The sequence below is a fragment of the Osmerus eperlanus genome, chromosome 7 (assembly GCF_963692335.1).
Source record: "Osmerus eperlanus chromosome 7, fOsmEpe2.1, whole genome shotgun sequence".
Taxonomy (NCBI): domain Eukaryota; kingdom Metazoa; phylum Chordata; class Actinopteri; order Osmeriformes; family Osmeridae; genus Osmerus; species Osmerus eperlanus.
In genome coordinates this window covers 1,964,025-1,982,127 of record NC_085024.1, presented here as the reverse complement: position 1 = coordinate 1,982,127, position 18,103 = coordinate 1,964,025, and the positions used below count along the sequence as shown (strand labels likewise).

General features: G+C 47.4%; 1 protein-coding gene and 1 pseudogene across 1 annotated transcript in view; one reads left to right on the top strand and one right to left on the bottom strand.

Moving 5' to 3' along the window:
- Nucleotides 1-4,901, bottom strand: part of tg (thyroglobulin) — a 29,602-nt gene extending 24,701 nt beyond the window's left edge. Inside the window, exons 1-10 of the mRNA XM_062466139.1 lie at nucleotides 4,833-4,901; nucleotides 4,651-4,741; nucleotides 4,315-4,423; nucleotides 3,880-3,977; nucleotides 3,483-3,671; nucleotides 2,781-2,940; nucleotides 2,405-2,511; nucleotides 1,687-1,830; nucleotides 1,147-1,329; nucleotides 1-173 (exon numbers count right to left, since the gene is read on the bottom strand). The exon at nucleotides 1-173 is cut by the window's left edge and continues 880 nt beyond it. Coding sequence (XP_062322123.1) covers nucleotides 1-173; nucleotides 1,147-1,329; nucleotides 1,687-1,830; nucleotides 2,405-2,511; nucleotides 2,781-2,940; nucleotides 3,483-3,671; nucleotides 3,880-3,977; nucleotides 4,315-4,423; nucleotides 4,651-4,741; nucleotides 4,833-4,901 — 1,323 coding nt within the window. The remainder of the gene's footprint in view (nucleotides 174-1,146; nucleotides 1,330-1,686; nucleotides 1,831-2,404; nucleotides 2,512-2,780; nucleotides 2,941-3,482; nucleotides 3,672-3,879; nucleotides 3,978-4,314; nucleotides 4,424-4,650; nucleotides 4,742-4,832) is intronic.
- Nucleotides 4,902-6,027: 1,126 nt separating this feature from the next.
- Nucleotides 6,028-8,762, top strand: LOC134023776 (GTPase IMAP family member 8-like; annotated as a pseudogene).
- Nucleotides 8,763-18,103: the final 9,341 nt, after the last annotated feature.

Genomic DNA, 18,103 nt, shown 5'->3' with positions numbered 1-18,103 from the left:
CCACAGCGCCTGCTGGAGCTGCTGGAGGCGGGGGCTGCAGGGGGCCAGACGGGCCGGCTCGCCCCCAGGGGAGGCCTCCGTCTGCTGGGAAGAGGCGGCGGGAGCCTGGGGCCCAGAGAGGAGTCTGGAGAGGGCGACGCGACGCGCTGATGGACAGTCGCTCTCCGCTGCACCTGTAACACCGAGCAGACAGACATTACAGTCGCTCTCCGCTGCACCTATATTGCATTTTTTTCAAACTGAATTCCCTTTTTACACGTTCTACCCAGTTAACAGATAACACGCAGTATCAAACTGGAACAAAAGACTCAAAACTAAAGACAGAAATTCTGATGACCACCACAAGCCTAACTCTGGATACTTAGCAACAAGGTGAGTTCCACAAAGGCGTACCGATGCATCTCAATTCCTGAACTACAGTTTTTGTAAGACTGCAGTAGAGGAATTTAGAGGTTATTGCAGTTGTAAGGGTAATGTAGATAACAGCTGTAAGAGTAATGTAAGAGTGATGTAGCTGACTGGTGTAAGGGTAATGTAAGGGTGATGTAGCTAACAGTTGTAAGGGTAATGTAGCTAACAGCTGTAAGAGTAATGTAGCAGACAGCTGTAAGGGTAATGTAGCAGACAGCTGTAAGGGTAATGTAGCTAACAGCTGTAAGGGTAATGTAGCTAACAGCTGTAAGGGTAATGTAACTAACAGCTGTAAGAGTAATGTAAGAGTGATGTAGCTAACTGGTGTAAGGGTAATGTAAGGGTAATGTAGCTAACAGCTGTAAGAGTAATGTAGCAGACAGCTGTAAGGGTAATGTAGCAGACAGCTGTAAGGGTAATGTAGCTAACAGCTGTAAGGGTAATGTAGCTAACAGCTGTAAGGGTAATGTAGCTAACAGCTGTAAGAGTAATGTAAGAGTGATGTAGCTAACTGGTGTAAGGGTAATGTAAGGGTGATGTAGCTAACAGTTGTAAGGGTAATGTAGCTAACAGCTGTAAGAGTAATGTAAGAGTGATGTAGCTAACTGATGTAAGGGTAATGTAAGGGTGATGTAGCTAACAGTTGTAAGGGTAATGTAGCTAACAGCTTTAAGAGTAATGTAAGAGTGATGTAGCTGACTGGTGTAAGGGTAATGTAAGGGTGATGTAGCTAACAGTCTGGTGGGGTTCCTTGCTGACGGGTCCCGTAGACCTCCCTGCCGCTGGGGTCGACACACCAGCACTGGCCCCCCGCCTGGCACTGCCCCGGCAGGTACGCTCCAGCGGCGTCGCAGGATGGCACAAACACGCTGGACGACTGCAGAGCTGCAGACCGCTCCCTGTCGCATGGGGTGGGGCCTTCAGGGGGAGGGAGGGAGAGAGGGGGGGAGGAGGGAAGGAGATGAGGGGAGGGAGGGAGAGAGGGGGGGAGGAGGGAAGGAGATGAGGGGAGGGAGGGAGAGGAAGGGAGATAGAGTAAGAGTGAATGAGAGAGGGGGCTTAGCAGTTGGCAGCACTTAAATATATAGGATCCTGGTTGAGTTAGGGGTTAGCAGTTAACGTTTAACATTTAGCAGTACTTAAACAGATAGGATCCTGGATGAGATACCGGTTAGCAATTAGCGGTTAGCAGTTAGCAACACTTAAACACATAGGATCCTAGTTCAGTTAGCGGTTAGCGGTTAGCAGCACTGTATGATAATGTGTGTAGAGTACATCTGAAGCTGCCGGTCAGAGCGGTGAGCAGGGCCAGGAACCTCCGGCTCAGGATGCGGTACATGTTGGTCTGGGAGAACGAGCGTCCCAGGACTGGCCCAGAGAACACCGTGTCGTACACCTCGTCAAGCAGCAGCTCCACCCCTGCACACACACACACATGAGCAGGCACGTACACACACACACACACAGGCAGGCACGTACACACACACAGATGACAACAAACTAATGTGTAACAGAAAACGAAATAAAGAGAATGTGATGAGAAAAAATGTTGGTTTCAGAATGTGCTGGTTGAGCAAGAGTTTAATTTAATGAGACTTTTTATGTGTGTGTGTGTGTGTGTTGTGTGTGTCACCTGTGCTGGGTAGCTGTGTGTGTGTGTGTGTGTGTGTGTGTCGCCTGTGCTGGGTAGCTGTGTGTGTGTGTCACCTGTGCTGGGTAGCTGTGTGTGTGTGTGTCACCTGTGCTGGGTAGCTGTGTGTGTGTGTCACCTGTGCTGGGGAGCTGTGTGTGTGTGTGTGTCACCTGTGCTGGGTAGCTGTGTGTGTGTGTCACCTGTGCTGGGTAGCTGTGTGTGTGTGTGTCACCTGTGCTGGGTAGCTGTGTGTGTGTGTCACCTGTGCTGGGGAGCTGTGTGTGTGTGTGTCACCTGTGCTGGGTAGCTGTGTGTGTGTGTCACCTGTGCTGGGTAGCTGTGTGTGTGTGTGTGTGTCACCTGTGCTGGGGATCTCCCTGCCACGGCTGTCAGAGCAGGAACAGAAAGAGGAGACCTCAGGGAAGGATCTTCTGAACCTGCTGAAGGTCTGGAAGTCCTCTGGAAACCTGACAACAACCACAGAGATGGTCAGAGAGAAGCATCCCAGCTAGGGTGGGTCTAGGGTTAGAGAGAAGCATCCCAGCTAGGGTGGGTCTAGGGTCAGAGAGAAGCATCCCAGCTAGGGTGGGTCTAGGGTCAGAGAGAAGCATCCCAGCTAGGGTGGGTCTAGGGTTAAGGTTAGGGTTAAAGTATTAAAATCCACATTTCCCCTTTGACACCAAACATCATTCAACAGATAAACTAACAACAGACTGACCACAGGGTGTTTCCCCACCTGTTGAAGTTAGCCAGCAGATCAAACACCTGCATGTCCGTCATGTTGACGAACTGGCACTGCACAGGCAGGAAGCTGCCCTGCTCTGAACACTGAGGAGGAGAGCGCCCCCTGCTGCCGTGGAGGACGCGCCGCGCCCGCACCTCACAGCTGCCAGGACCTGAGGGGCAGAGGTTAAAGGTCAAGGTTACTATCCTGATCAACACAGTCATGACGGACACTCTACTCATATGTACCACTTACATATGTTCATATTGACCAAATGTTTTCCATTAGACTGATTTAAAGTAGTGTAGTGTAGTCTAGTCCAATCTAATCTAATAGTCTGGTCTGTTCTGGGTTTGTCTAGGTCTGTCTGGGTCTGTCTGGGTCTGTCTAGGTCTGGGTCTGTCTTGCTTTGTCTGGGTCTGTCTGGGTCTGGGTCTGTCTGGGTCTGTCTAGGTCTGGGTCTGTCTAGGTCTGGGTCTGTCTGGTCTGGGTCTGTCTGGTCTGGGTCTGTCTGGGTCTGTCTGGCTCTGGGTCTGTCTGGTCTGGGTCTGTCTGGTCTTGGTCTGTCTGGGTCTGTCTGGCTCTGGGTCTGGGTTTGTCTGGGTCTGGGTCTGTCTGGTCTGGGTCTGTCTGGGTCTGTCTGGGTCTGTCTAGAGTGAGTAACTCCACTCTAGCGCTCCAGTCAGGATGTCCATGGTGAGGATGTGAACTCACAGAGGGAGGGGGATCCATCCTGCCTGGTCCCATAGAGCTCCATGCCGTCCAGGTCCACACACCAGCACTGCCCCCGGGCTGGGCCACACTGGACGGGCTGGAACTCCCCGGACGCCTGGCACTGGGGCCCAGCAGCACCTGCGCCCTCCAGCTGGGCCCTCTGTCTCTGCAGCTGGCAGGAGGTCAGGCCTGAAGGCACACAGGGCGGAGGAAGGACAGGACGCAGAGGGAAGGAGGATGTTAACACTGGTGGTTCAGGTGCACAGGGGTTATAGGGATGTTTACGATTAGGTTTAGGGTTAGGATGGTGATGAGGATGATGAGGAGGATGATGAGGATGATGAGGATGATGAGGATGATAATGATGAGGATGATCAGTCAGTAGTAAAGGCCTCACAGGTCACAGGTGAGCCTGTGGTTCTGCTTCCAGGGATCTCTTCTCCATCTGGGGAGACACACCAGCACTCCTCTCCCCCTGCACGGCACTGCACCTGCCTGAGACACAGCTGTTACTGTCAGCACACACACACACGCACCCACGTACATACACACACCCACGTACATACACACACACCCACACACACACATACACACACCCACACACACACACACACCCACACACACTGCTGTTACTGACAGCACACACACACACACTCGCAGAAACACACAACAGACACACACAACCAGACATATACACACAAATAATCTATCACTCAGACACACTCTCTCTTACATACACATAATTCTCTCACACACACATTCCCACACACAGACACACACACACACACACAGACACATTACCACACACAGACACACACACAGTGCTAGTTACCTGAACCTGCCATCCTCAAAGCAGTGTGGGATGTGGTTGTGTTGTCCAGCTACAGCCACGCCTCGAAGAGACTCACATCGACTCAAGCTCTCAGACTCTATCTGATACTCTGAAAGAAGACCGGCATGAAGGACTACAGTACCCACAATGCTTTGTACATCACCATTAGTACAGAGAGAGGGAGAAAGGGAGAGAAGAGAGATAGCGAGAGGAGTAGAGAGAGAATGAGCGATACAAAGAAAGACAGAATAAAGGAAGAGAGAGATACAGAGAGACAGAGAAGAGAGGTAGAGAGATAGAAAGAGAGAGAATGAGAGAGGATCAGAAGAGCGGTACCTGAGATCTTCCCCTGAGCCTGATGGAGACCACAGAGTAGCAGACAGCTGAAGCACATCAAGCCTATCTTCTCCATGTTCTCCCTGTGAGCCTGTCTACTGTGAGAGAGACCTGACCCCTCCGCCGGTATTTATACCTGCTGGCAAATCTGCCTTGTCATCCCCAGGTGAGTGCAGTCACACCTGGCCGCACAGCGGGAGGGCTGTGACGGACTCGTGGACCACTCCATGTCCTGAGAGCCTCTTGAGCATCCTCGAGACAGCGTCCTAACCAGGCCAGCCAGGCGTGTCTGGAGCTGAGGGTCGTTCAGGAGAACAGGTGGGTTTTGTAAAACCTCTCTGATTGCAGAATGAAAGGGTTTCCTCCTGGTGTGGGTATATAAGTGTCCTCCATGTGAGTTGGTGATGGATGCAGTCAACGTGAATGTGCGTCAGTCAGTGGTGTGCAGGGAGATTATTGTGGCTCCCTCAACTGTGGGTTCTAAATCTCACCGAAACTTTTGTAAATGTGTGTATCTTGATAATTAAGCCATACTTTATGGCTCAATAATGCACACCCCGGAACTCCCTCTCAACCAATCAGAATGCTTGATTTCATCCACCCGTATTATAAATACAAATAAGTGCCAATCCACAAATGTAAATCACTTTCCTCAAATGTAAAACACGATCCACAAATGTGATTAACCATCCACAAACATGTCTAAGTGTAGTTCATGTGACCTTTGACAGGGATCTGACGCAGAGGAAGACAACTCTCGCGTCCACACTCCGGAACAGTGGAGCGTAATTTTTATTCAGGTTTTTTTCAAATTCTGAGTTAAAAACTGGTCAGGAATCTCAGCAGAGTTTGATACAAAAAGTTGATTGAGTCTTCACAAACGTCCAAATCTCAACAAAGGTTGCCGAAACTATTGTATGGCAATCGTATATTATTAACCAAATGCGTGACTTTAGTAAGTATCTAGTCTCTACATGGTTCTGGCTAATGTTAACTCCCAGTTTGTCTTACCTGGGGAAGGGCAGTGGCCTACCTTGCCTAGATGCACCTTTTGTATCGCCACAAATACACTTTTATTCCTATTTGTTGCAACCAAACAACTTCACATGCTTCACTGCCCGTCCTTGGGTCCTTATCTATACACCATATTTCAACATGATGCAATGCCCCGTTTGCAAGATAATCGAGCCACAGACAGACGCACAGAGATTACTGGCATTCTAGTATGCTGTCAAATTACAAGATGGAACTACACACTAGACAGGGAGAACCAACAATTTTTGTAGAAATTGTGAAGCGTGTTTGCGGCCTTCCAGCTGTCTGTAGTCTCCAACTGTACTGTGCAGATCAACTGGCAAAACGAAGTGGGCATTGCAAATGCAGAAGTGCTGGTTAGATAACTCCTGCTACCAGCACAAGCGGGTAGGAAGTAGTACCTTGAGGTTCCATAACTGGAACAACTGGTACAACTGGAAGTCCTACTGCTGGAACCATAGCGTTGTGAGACAACTATGCTTCTGCAGTTATCCCCCCCTCCCCCCGACACATCTCTATTTCACTCTGTTTCTCTTTTCTCTATTTTTCTGTTCTTTCTCTATTTCTCCCTCTCTCTCTTTCTCCTCACCTCTCTCTCTCTCTCTGACAGGTGACTCCCTCCATATCTCAGAGCTGAGGATTGTGCTGCTGGGGGGGAGACATGCAGAGAAGAGTTCATCAGGAAACACCATCCTGGGCAGAGAGGAGTTTCGACCTGAGGACAGCTGCTCATTGTGTGAAGAGACAGGGAGAAGTAGCAGGGAGGCAGGTCACTGTGGTCGACACTCCAGGATGGTGGAGTAATCTCCCTGTAGAGAGGACTGCTGAGCTGGTTAAACAGGAGATAGTACACAGTGTGTCTCTGTGTCCTCCAGGACCCCACACTCTCCTCCTGGTCATACGGCTGGATGTCTCATTCACCGAGGAAGAAGCCAATTCTGTAGAGGGACACCTGCAGCTTCTCAGAGAGAGAGTCTGGAGTCACAATATAATACTGTTCACTGGTGGGGACTGTCTGGGAGACACAACCATTGAGCAGCACATTGAGACAGAAGGGAAGGCCCTCCAGTGGCTTGTTGAGAAATGTGGGAACAGGTATCATGTCCTCAACAATAATAACAGGGCTGATGACACTCAGGTCATTGAGCTGCTGGACAAGATGGAAGTATGGAGAACAGCAAAAGAAAAGCGTGTGAATCAGAGGAAGTCTAAGGTGAAGAAGCAGAGAGAGATCCTCTGATCATTCAGTAAGTTATCTCTGCTACCTATGCAATGTGTTCGTTGGTACATGATGAGACAGTGTGCACAGTGTTGTCCAGACATGAATTCAGGGAGGGTGTGAAAGTATTTCACTATGTCTGCAACAATTAGTCCTACAACCTAGTACATAAAGCAGTGGTATTCAGCCCTGGTCCTCAGGGCCCACTGTCCTGAATGTTTTACATGTTTCTCTCTACTAACACACCTGATTCAAATGAATGGTTCATTATCTGGCCTCTACAGAATCATTTGAATCAGGTGTGCTGGAAAGGGGAAACATGTAAACATGCAGGGCAGAGGGTCCTGAGGACCAGGGTTGAAGACCACTGAGATAAAACATACAGTAGCCCTCATAGTCCCCAAATAACAAGCGGTTTGTGACTAGACACTGGTGAACTGTCAATCTAGGCATTGTATCCAGTGTTTCCCACAGAATGTGATTATATTTGTGGCGGTAGGCAGGGGCGGAGCCAGACGTTGTAAACATGAGGTGCTCAGCCCAAAGCCATGTCCTAGTAGCAGTTAGATGAAAGTGTAGATATGGACTTCAACAAGTAATATGAGCGAGCAAATTCTTTTTATATTAATTTGAGCGCAAAACAATTTTGAGCTTTACTTAATATAAACATTACGTTGGACTCATATTGTTATATTTGCCAAATGTATTTAACTGAGCGTGCATGGAGAGAGAGGGCTATTCACAGATGGGTCCGTTGTAATGAGAGAGAGAGAACACGAGCGCTGCATGCAGCTCTACAATAAAAAACTTTTTTTGTCATGTTAAACAATAAAAAAACGAGTAAATACATTTGTTCTTGTGGCGGGCCGCCACACATAAATCAATGTATGGGAAACACATCACATCAAGTGTTTATGTAATAACACTGTGAAGCGTGGAATTTGGCTATATAGCGATTGATTATAGAGTGATTATATTATATAAAGCTATGCAAAATGATTTTTATACACAGTAAGGAATATTTGTAGGCAACATACTGTATGTAGTTTAGAAATGACTCTCTACTCATCCTTCTCCCCACCTCTCTCTCTCTCTCTCTCTCTCTCTGACAGGTGACTCCCTCCATCTCTCAGAGCTGAGGGTTGTGCTGCTGGGGGGAAGACGTGCTGGGAAGAGTTCATCAGGAAACATCATCCTGGGCAGAGAGGAGTTTGACAGGGAAGCTACTCATTGTGTGAAGAGACAGGGAGAAGTAGCAGGGAGGCAGGTCACTGTGGTCAACACTCCAGGATGGTGGAGTAATCTCCCTGTAGAGAGGACTGCTGAGCTGGTTAAACAGGAGATAGTACACAGTGTGTCTCTGTGTCCTCCAGGACCCCACACTCTCCTCCTGGTCATACGGCTGGATGTCTCATTCACCGAGGAAGAAGCCAATTCTGTAGAGGGACACCTGCAGCTTCTCAGTGAGAGAGTCTGGAGTCACAATATAATACTGTTCACTGGTGGGGACTGTCTGGGAGACACAACCATTGAGCAGCACATTGAGACAGAAGGGAAGGCCCTCCAGTGGCTTGTTGAGAAATGTGGGAACAGGTATCATGTCCTCAACAATGAGAACAGGGTTGATGACACTCAGGTCACTGGGCTGCTGGACAAGGTGGAGGAGATGGTGGCAGCAAACAGTGGAGATGTGTTTCAGCCTGAGATGGATGGAGGTCAAGAAATTAACTGGAATCCTGAAGAGGATCAGACACCATCACTGCCTGTGAAAACAACCAGGAGCATGGACCTCATCCCACCATGCTGTGAGTATCTGACTATTTACTGTACTAACAGCAGCTATGGTTCGTAAATAATTGTAAGTAGAACCAATTCAACACCCATCATTTTAGTTTTCCATGTTACAATTTCATTTCAAATAAATACACGTTTTGCATTTGTCTAGCAAACACTTTTAACCAAAGCAACAGGGGTGTTTATACCAGTGACCTCTTGAGCATCAGTGAAAGCTGTCTGTGTATTTACTGGTCTGTATTGTTATCTGTGATTGTCCATGGATCTGAGAAGATACTGTAACATTCACAGAGTCGAGGCCCTGGTACTTGTACAATGTAAACTGGTTCAGACTAACAGAGGTTGAGCACGTGCACTTCCTCTAGGGCCTGAACGGGTCACAAGAAAGACATGTTTACTTTGATAAACGATACTTGGTTGTTGGAGAGCGGTGCTCGCCCACTGTAGCCCTCGTTTCCCCCGTCTGGGCCCTGCTGCTGACCTGTCCATGCAGAGCCTGCTGTCCCTCCATGACCTGTCCATGCAGAGCCTGGTGTCTCTCCATGACCTGTCCATGCAGAGCCTGCTGTCCCTCCATGACCTGTCCATGCAGAGCCTGCTGTCCCTCCATGACCTGTCCATACAGAGCCTGGTGTCCCTCCATGACCTGTCCATGCAGAGCCTGGTGTCCCTCCATGACCTGTCCATGCAGAGCCTGGTGTCCCTCCATGACCTGTCCATGCAGAGCCTGCTGTCCCTCCATGACCTGTCCATACAGAGCCTGGTGTCCCTCCATGACCTGTCCATGCAGAGCCTGCTGTCCCTCCATGACCTGTCCATGCAGAGCCTGCTGTCCCTCCATGACCTGTCCATGCAGAGCCTGCTGTCCCTCCATGACCTGTCCATGCAGAGCCTGGTGTCCCTCCATGACCTGTCCATGCAGAGCCTGGTGTCCCTCCATGACCTGTCCATGCAGAGCCTGCTGTCCCTCCATGACCTGTCCATACAGAGCCTGGTGTCCCTCCATGACCTGTCCATGCAGAGCCTGCTGTCCCTCCATGACCTGTCCATGCAGAGCCTGCTGTCCCTCCATGACCTGTCCATGCAGAGCCTGCTGTCCCTCCATGACCTGTCCATGCAGAGCCTGCTGTCCCTCCATGACCTGTCCATGCAGAGCCTGCTGTCCCTCCATGACCTGTCCATACAGAGCCTGCTGTCCCTCCATGACCTGTCCATGCAGAGCCTGGTGTCCCTCCATGACCTGTCCATGCAGAGCCTGCTGTCCCTCCATGACCTGTCCATGCAGAGCCTGGTGTCCCTCCATGACCTGTCCATGCAGAGCCTGCTGTCCCTCCATGACCTGTCCATGCAGAGCCTGCTGTCCCTCCATGACCTGTCCATGCAGAGCCTGCTGTCCCTCCATGACCTGTCCATGCAGAGCCTGCTGTCCCTCCATGACCTGTCCATGCAGAGCCTGCTGTCCCTCCATGACCTGTCCATGCAGAGCCTGCTGTCCCTCCATGACCTGTCCATGCAGAGCCTGGTGTCCCTGGTGCTGAGGGCACCAGGATGGCCTTGACTCTCCGTGGATGTTACACTGTGTAATACTGGACCTTGTTTAGTTATTTGTATGTTGTTGTTGTTGTTGTGCAGTGAGTGGAGACAGGAGAGCTGAGACAGACGAGGATTCTGGTTGGATATCTGAGGCTGGATCTGAGGCTGGATCGCTGCGAAGAACAGAGAGTAGGATGCCTGTCTGTCTGTCTGCCTACCTGCTGTCTGTCTAGATACTTTACCTGCCTGTATGTCTGTCCTTCAGTCAGTTTTATGTTCCATAGATGTGGTCCCTGAGTAGGAAGCTAACCAGGGCTGCGTTTCCCGATAACGATGGATCGTAGCAACGATCGAGCAAAAAACGAAACCATCGATATTTCTTACGTGCGTTTCCCAAACATGCTCGTAAGGAGTAGGCTAATCTATGCACTTTCAAGAGATACGAAGTTTCGTCCTACGATGGATTCTACGATCAACTTAGGCTTACGACGCTTTCGGGAAACGCACCCCAGCCCAGTAGCTGGTCTGACCTGCTGTGTTTCTCTACAGAGTGGGGAGGTGGTAGGAGCTGGTCTGACCTGCTGTGTTTCTCTACAGAGTGGGGAGGTGGTAGGAGCTGGTCTGACCTGCTGTGTTTCTCTACAGAGAGGGGAGGTGGTAGTAGCTGGTCTGACCTGCTGTGTTTCTATACAGAGAGGGGAGGTGGTAGTAGCTGGTCTGACCTGCTGTGTTTCTCTACAGAGTGGGGAGGTGGTAGTAGCTGGTCTGACCTGCTGTGTTTCTATACAGAGAGGGGAGGTGGTAGTAGCTGGTCTGACCTGCTGTGTTTCTCTACAGAGTGGGGAGGTGGTAGTAGCTGGTCTGACCTGCTGTGTTTCTATACAGAGAGGGGAGGTGGTAGTAGCTGGTCTGACCTGAGATCTGAGCATACTCGGACTGGCTTTGCAGAAAAGCAGCTGCGTTCTGCAAGACTGGCGTTTGTGGAGCGCGTGAAGATGCCTGTCCTGGATGATCTGCTGGATAACTTCTGCAGGAGGGAGTGATCAACGATGCTGAGATGGAGGCAGTGAAGGTGGAGGCAGTGAAGGTGAAAGCAGTGAAGATGGAGGCAGTGAAGATGGAGGCAGTAAGGAAGACCAGAGCACAGGTCACTATTGACATGGTCCTGAGGAAAGGATCTCCCTCATGTTTTGTGATGAAAACTATGTTGGGTAATTATGACCCTGCTTTATACAAAACTCTTGGCTTCAAATAAAACATTCAGAGAACAGTGTCAGACCTAGGATGAGTGTACAACACCACTTTTTCAGCCTAGAAGTGAATATACTGTATGTACAATTTAAATACAGATACATGAAATATTAATTTGAGTATACTAACAAATATTTTTTTTTCAAAACTATATTGGAACTATATTGTTGGCATCATAAAGAAAATGTATAATATAATCTTTAAAAGGTCTTTACTCTTTTCATGCTGTTTTAAGCTGGCATACGTACAAATAGACATTCTCATTAAAAACCTAAATTGATTTGTTGCCATGTTCTTACAAATGTTTACTTAAAGTTTTGCCAATTGATTTATCTTAGATGAATGGAAATAATGTTTTTTTTTTTTTACTATTATGTTTTATAATCAAAACAACATGTCAATATCATACAAATGAATGTGTAAATCCGAAAGTTATATAAGGGTAAATTACATTCCTTATGTGAAAACATACATGGCTATAAACCGGTTTCTAATTCTGATTCTGGATAGATAAAGATGTATAATTGGATACAATCCTATACGGGGATACACTTTGTATAACTTTGTATGTATGTTTTTAATAAAAACCTCCAATAAATGTAAGGTGTTTTTAAAGGATGTTTCTTTATTCAGGCCACAGCTGTCAGACCTGTTTCAGATCGTTTCAGTTCAATTAATTGAGAATTTAAATATTGTGATTTCTTAGCAAACTAGCTAACTGCACTCTTCAACCATAGCAGCAGGTTAAAGCCAGGCTAGCTGCTGCTGGGAAGCAAGCCTGCATTGAAATCACTATTGATACCACGTGAATAACCCATGGTTAGCAATATTTTGTGTAGTTTAGCAGCACGTGGAGTATCATCACTGTACCGTATTTACAAAAATACGCCTTACTTGAAAATCTCTACATGGCTTTATAAATCTTTTTGACCCAATTTTTCTTTACTTGTAGGCAACACATTTTATTTGATTTGTGAAGATCTTGATATTGATCTGGGGACAATGACATTACTGGCCAGCTATAGTTGAGACCATATGGAAATGTACATAAATGCATACCATGCAGCCAGTTTGTATTTAATTCATTATTCCCTATCATTCTACAGGAAGGCATGTATTTTACACATGATAGTCCATGATTCAAGTCTATTGGAGCAATGGTTCATGAGAAGAAGATTTTTGTAGATTTTCAAACAAAAATGAGAGAACTGAAAAATCGGATACACTCTACAGAGTGAGGAGGTGGTAGTAGCTGGTCTGACCTGCTGTGTTTCTCTACAGAGTGGGGAGGTGGTAGTAGCTGGTCTGACCTGCTGTGTTTCTCTACAAAGTGGGGAGGTGGTAGTAGCTGGTCTGACCTGCTGTATTTCTATACAGAGTGGGGAGGTGGTAGTAGCTGGTCTGACCTGCTGTGTTTCTATACAGAGAGGGGAGGTGGTAGTAGCTGGTCTGACCTGCTGTGTTTCTCTACAGAGAGGGGAGGTGGTAGTAGCTGGTCTGACCTGCTGTGTTTCTCTACAGAGAGGGGAGGTGGTAGTAGCTGGTCTGACCTGCTGTGTTTCTCTACAGAGAGGGGAGGTGGTAGTAGCTGGTCTGACCTGCTGTGTTTCTCTACAGAGAGGGGAGGTGGTAGTAGCTGGTCTGACCTGCTGTGTTTTTATACAGAGAGGGGAGGTGTTAGTAGCTGGTCTGACCTGCTGTGTTTCTCTACAGAGAGGGGAGGTGGTAGTAGCTGGTCTGACCTGCTGTGTTTCTCTACAGAGAGGGGAGGTGGTAGTAGCTGGTCTGACCTGCTGTGTTTCTCTACAGAGTGGGGAGGTGGTAGTAGCTGGTCTGACCTGCTGTATTTCTATACAGAGTGGGGAGGTGGTAGTAGCTGGTCTGACCTGCTGTGTTTCTATACAGAGAGGGGAGGTGGTAGTAGCTGGTCTGACCTGCTGTGTTTCTCTACAGAGAGGGGAGGTGGTAGTAGCTGGTCTGACCTGCTGTGTTTCTCTACAGAGAGGGGAGGTGGTAGTAGCTGGTCTGACCTGCTGTGTTTCTCTACAGAGAGGGGAGGTGGTAGTAGCTGGTCTGACCTGCTGTGTTTCTCTACAGAGAGGGGAGGTGGTAGTAGCTGGTCTGACCTGCTGTGTTTTTATACAGAGAGGGGAGGTGGTAGTAGCTGGTCTGACCTGCTGTGTTTCTCTACAGAGAGGGGAGGTGGTAGTAGCTGGTCTGACCTGCTGTGTTTCTCTACAGAGAGGGGAGGTGGTAGTAGCTGGTCTGACCTGCTGTGTTTTTATACAGAGAGGGGAGGTGATAGCTGGTCTGACCTGCTGTGTTTCTATACAGAGAGGGGAGGTGGTAGTAGCTGGTCTGACCTGCTGTGTTTCTCTACAGAGAGGGGAGGTGGTAGTAGCTTGTCTGACCTGCTGTGTTTCTATACAGAGTGGGGAGGTGGTAGTAGCTGGTCTGACCTGCTGTGTTTCTATACAGAGAGGGGAGGTGGTAGTAGCTGGTCTGACCTGAGATCTGAGCATACTCGGACTGGCTTTGCAGAAAAGCAGCTGCGTTCTGCAAGACTGGCGTTTGTGGAGCGCGTGAAGATGCCTGTCCTGGATGATCTGCTGGATGGACTTCTGCAGGAGGGAGTGATCAACGATGCTGAGATGGAGGCAGTGAAGGTGGAGGCAGTGAAGGTGAAAGCAGTGAAGATGGAGGCAGTGAAGATGGAGGCAGTAAGGAAGACCAGAGCACAGGTCACTATTGACATGGTCCTGAGGAAAGGATCTCCCTCATGTTTTGTGATGAAAACTATGTTGGGTAATTATGACCCTGCTTTATACAAAACTCTTGGCTTCAAATAAAACATTCAGAGAACAGTGTCAGACCTAGGATGAGTGTACAACACCACTTTTTCAGCCTAGAAGTGAATATACTGTATGTACAATTTAAATACAGATACTTGAAATATTAATTTGAGTATACTAACAAATATTTTTTTTTCAAAACTATATTGGAACTATATTGTTGGCACCATAAAGAAAATGTATAATATAATCTTTAAATGGTCTTTACTCTTTTCATGCTGTTTTAAGCTGGCATACGTACAAATAGACATTCTCATTAAAAACCTAAATTGATTTGTTGCCATGTTCTTACAAATGTTTACTTAAAGTTTTGCCAATTGATTTATCTTAGATGAATGGAAATAATGTTTTTTTTTTTTTACTATCTATATATATATATACTATGTCTCTTGAGGTTAGGTTGTTGAAAGTGATAATGTGTTAAATAATAGAATCTAATCCAATGTTGATATTGCAGTTAGATTTGGTGATGTTTCCCAGTATGAACACCTCTACCAGCAGCTCTGACAGTCCCTCCCCTTCTGACTCTTGTCGTGGACATTTTGGAATACAGTTATAATGTGTGTGTTTCATATATGAGGAACGTAAGTCTAAGAAGAGTCAACTCCATTTGGTAGAGATGCCATTTGCAGTTTATGACACCTGGGGGGAAGAAACGGCTGGTCTGGAGACAATGTGGATTCAACTGTATTGTTATTGTGATCTGCTGCTCTGACCCTTCCTGTTGCATTGGGTGGGGTTAATCAAATACTTGTTTGAAGTGCCCACACAAAGGACAGTTGACAATTTGACTGGTGAACCCCTGTGGTTTTACTATCTACTGGTTTGGGGAGAGAGGCCACATTAAAGAACCGTGGGAACTTGATATGAAGTCAAACTGTCACCAGAGATGTATTGTTTCAAACTGTCACTGAGCAGTGCTGACCAATCAACAGAGTTCAGAGGAATCATTTGATCTAAAGTTTATATAAGGCAGGGTTTTATGATTGTTCTTCATCACTCTGGCGAACGACCTGTGGCTAGCACCTCCTTCGTTATGACTGATCACAAAGTACTTTGTTAAATCATGATCTGTATAAGCAAAATAAATTGTAATAAACCCACATCTCTTGACTACTCAGATCTACACAGTGCCGCTTGAATGTCCGCCTTTACACTCTCTCTTGGTCTACTCATCCATCTCAAACATGCCTGCCTCTCTCTCCCTCTGTCTCTGTCCATCTCTCTCTCTTTATCTCTCTGCATACACACGCCACACACACCCGCCTCTCTCTTTCTCTCTCTCTCTCTCTCTCTCTCTCTCTCTCTCTCTCTCTCTCTCTAACTGTCTCTCTCTCGCTCTCTCTCAGGTTGGTTTCAAGGGTGTCTCTCACATGGTTCTTAAATACTGGTATTTATCCAAATCAACATACAGTAAAGGGGGAGATTTGAGCCTGAGATTTGAGATTTGAACCTGCTACCTCTGAAAGGAGGGAGGTTTGTAATGAGAGCACTGGGGTGTCGGGTGTGATTGTGTGGCAAATGGTTTCCATGGCTTACGGGGCAGGTAAGAGGGCCCCAGAGCAGAATGCTGCTTAGGGCACCAGAGAGGTCAGGTAAGAGGGCCCCTCAGCAGAATGCTGCTTAGGACCCCAGAGAGGTCAGGTAAGAGGGCCCCTGAGCAGAATGCTGCTTAGGACCCCAGAGAGGTCAGGTAAGAGGGCCCCAGAGCAGAATGCTGCTTAGGACCCCAGAGAGGTCAGGGAAGAGGGCCCCTGAGCAGAATGCTGCTTAGGGCCCCAGAGAGGTCAGGTAAGAGGGCCCCTCAGCAGAATGCTGCTTAGGACCCCAGAGAGGTCAGGTAAGAGGGCCCCTGAGCAGAATGCTGCTTAGGACCCCAGAGTGGTCAGGTAAGAGGGCCCCTCAGCAGAATGCTGCTTAGGACCCCAGAGAGGTCAGGTAAGAGGGCCCCTCAGCAGAATGCTGCTTAGGACCCCAGAGAGGTCAGGTAAGAGGGCCCCTCAGCAGAATGCTGCTTAGGACCCCAGAGAGGTCAGGTAAGAGGGCCCCTCAGCAGAATGCTGCTTAGGACCCCAGAGAGGTCAGGTAAGAGGGCCCCTCAGCAGAATGCTGCTTAGGACCCCAGAGAGGTCAGGTAGGAGGGCCCCTCAGCAGAATGCTGCTTAGGACCCCAGAGAGGTCAGGTAAGAGGGCCCCTCAGCAGAATGCTGCTTAGGACCCCAGAGAGGTCAGGTAAGAGGGCCCCTCAGCAGAATGCTGCTTAGGACCCCAGAGAGGTCAGGTAAGAGGGCCCCTGAGCAGAATGCTGCTTAGGACCCCAGAGAGGTCAGGGAAGAGGGCCCCTCAGCAGAATGCTGCTTAGGACCCCAGAGAGGTCAGGTAAGAGGGCCCCTCAGCAGAATGCTGCTTAGGACCCCAGAGAGGTCAGGTAAGAGGGTCTTTCGTTCATTTTTCATGTGACTGCTAGGTTTACCATTGAAGATGTGGATCATTTGTTCACGTGCACAATCACTTTGGATCTTTTGTTATTATCGCTGTACCTCTAACAGTTCAGTGCAGTGTAATTGTTTGCCTTGACATGCCATGCGTGTGATAATAAATGACTATTTAAATCACACAAACTAATGCATGACATTTTCTTTTAAAATATTACATTGTACCATTGAAGTAAAATGGTCTTAGATGATCAGAAATCACCTTAGACTGACTGGTTTACATGCCTTGAGATTTATTCCTTCCGAATGATAAATGTTTGCAGTAGTTGACATATTTGGGGAATTGGCTATTAAAAGTTGAACACATTTGTTGAGAGACAACTGTATTTCCACAGAAGTTAAAAACTACTGTCCTCGCTTAAACTTCGGTCTATAGACAGAAGTTGAACAAGTTGAACAAGTTGAACAAGTTGAAGTGTCTTTCTCTTTCACTTCACAGAAAAACACCTTGCCTTCGTCTGCAAGGCTTTGACTGTTTCGTGCAGGCATTGATTAACAATGTAATAGTTAACCAGATTAATGGCAACAATAAATATAAACACAGTACAAGATGCCTGATCTTAGCAGATACTGTGACATGTATTCCAAGTACACGAGCAGGTTGGAGTGGCACCACGGTAACTTGGCTTATCTTGGCAAATGTAATACTTGTTTTTGACCTTCTCTGTTCTCTTCAGGAGTAAAGAGAGGAGACAAGCTGCTGACTATCAACAATGGCTTCAGGTAAACTTCTTCATTCCAGTGTTTTAGTCCTAAAACACGTTACTTCACCATGAACTGGAAGAAAATCATGTTAGCATTTGTTCGGTTACATACGAAGGTTTCATTGCACCATCTTAGGTGTAAAAATAATGAATTACATGGTGCTATCTGATCAATAATTAGGTGTGCTAGATTTTGTCAACACAACCTATTGTTATCTCACATATATATTTATTTATTATAATTTATTTTCCCACCCCTAATACTCCGTAAATGTTTGCACTACCTAGACAACGTTGGTGTCAAAATGTTCGCCTTGGTCACGATTGTGTTGCTTGTAATAGATTTTACGTTCCGTTGCACATTTCAGGCTTAATTAAATTTAGTTTAGGCTTAATTTACGTTTTTGTGGCGAAAAGTGAAGCTAACAGTTCCTAACTAGCTAGCCACAGTCACTAACTGTAAGGCAGAGTTTCTGGGTACATGTACAGCTTGCAGAACATAAGCATAGCAACTCGTTAACTTCTGGCAGATAGCTGCTAACTAGCTACCTAAAACAGCAAGACAGCTGC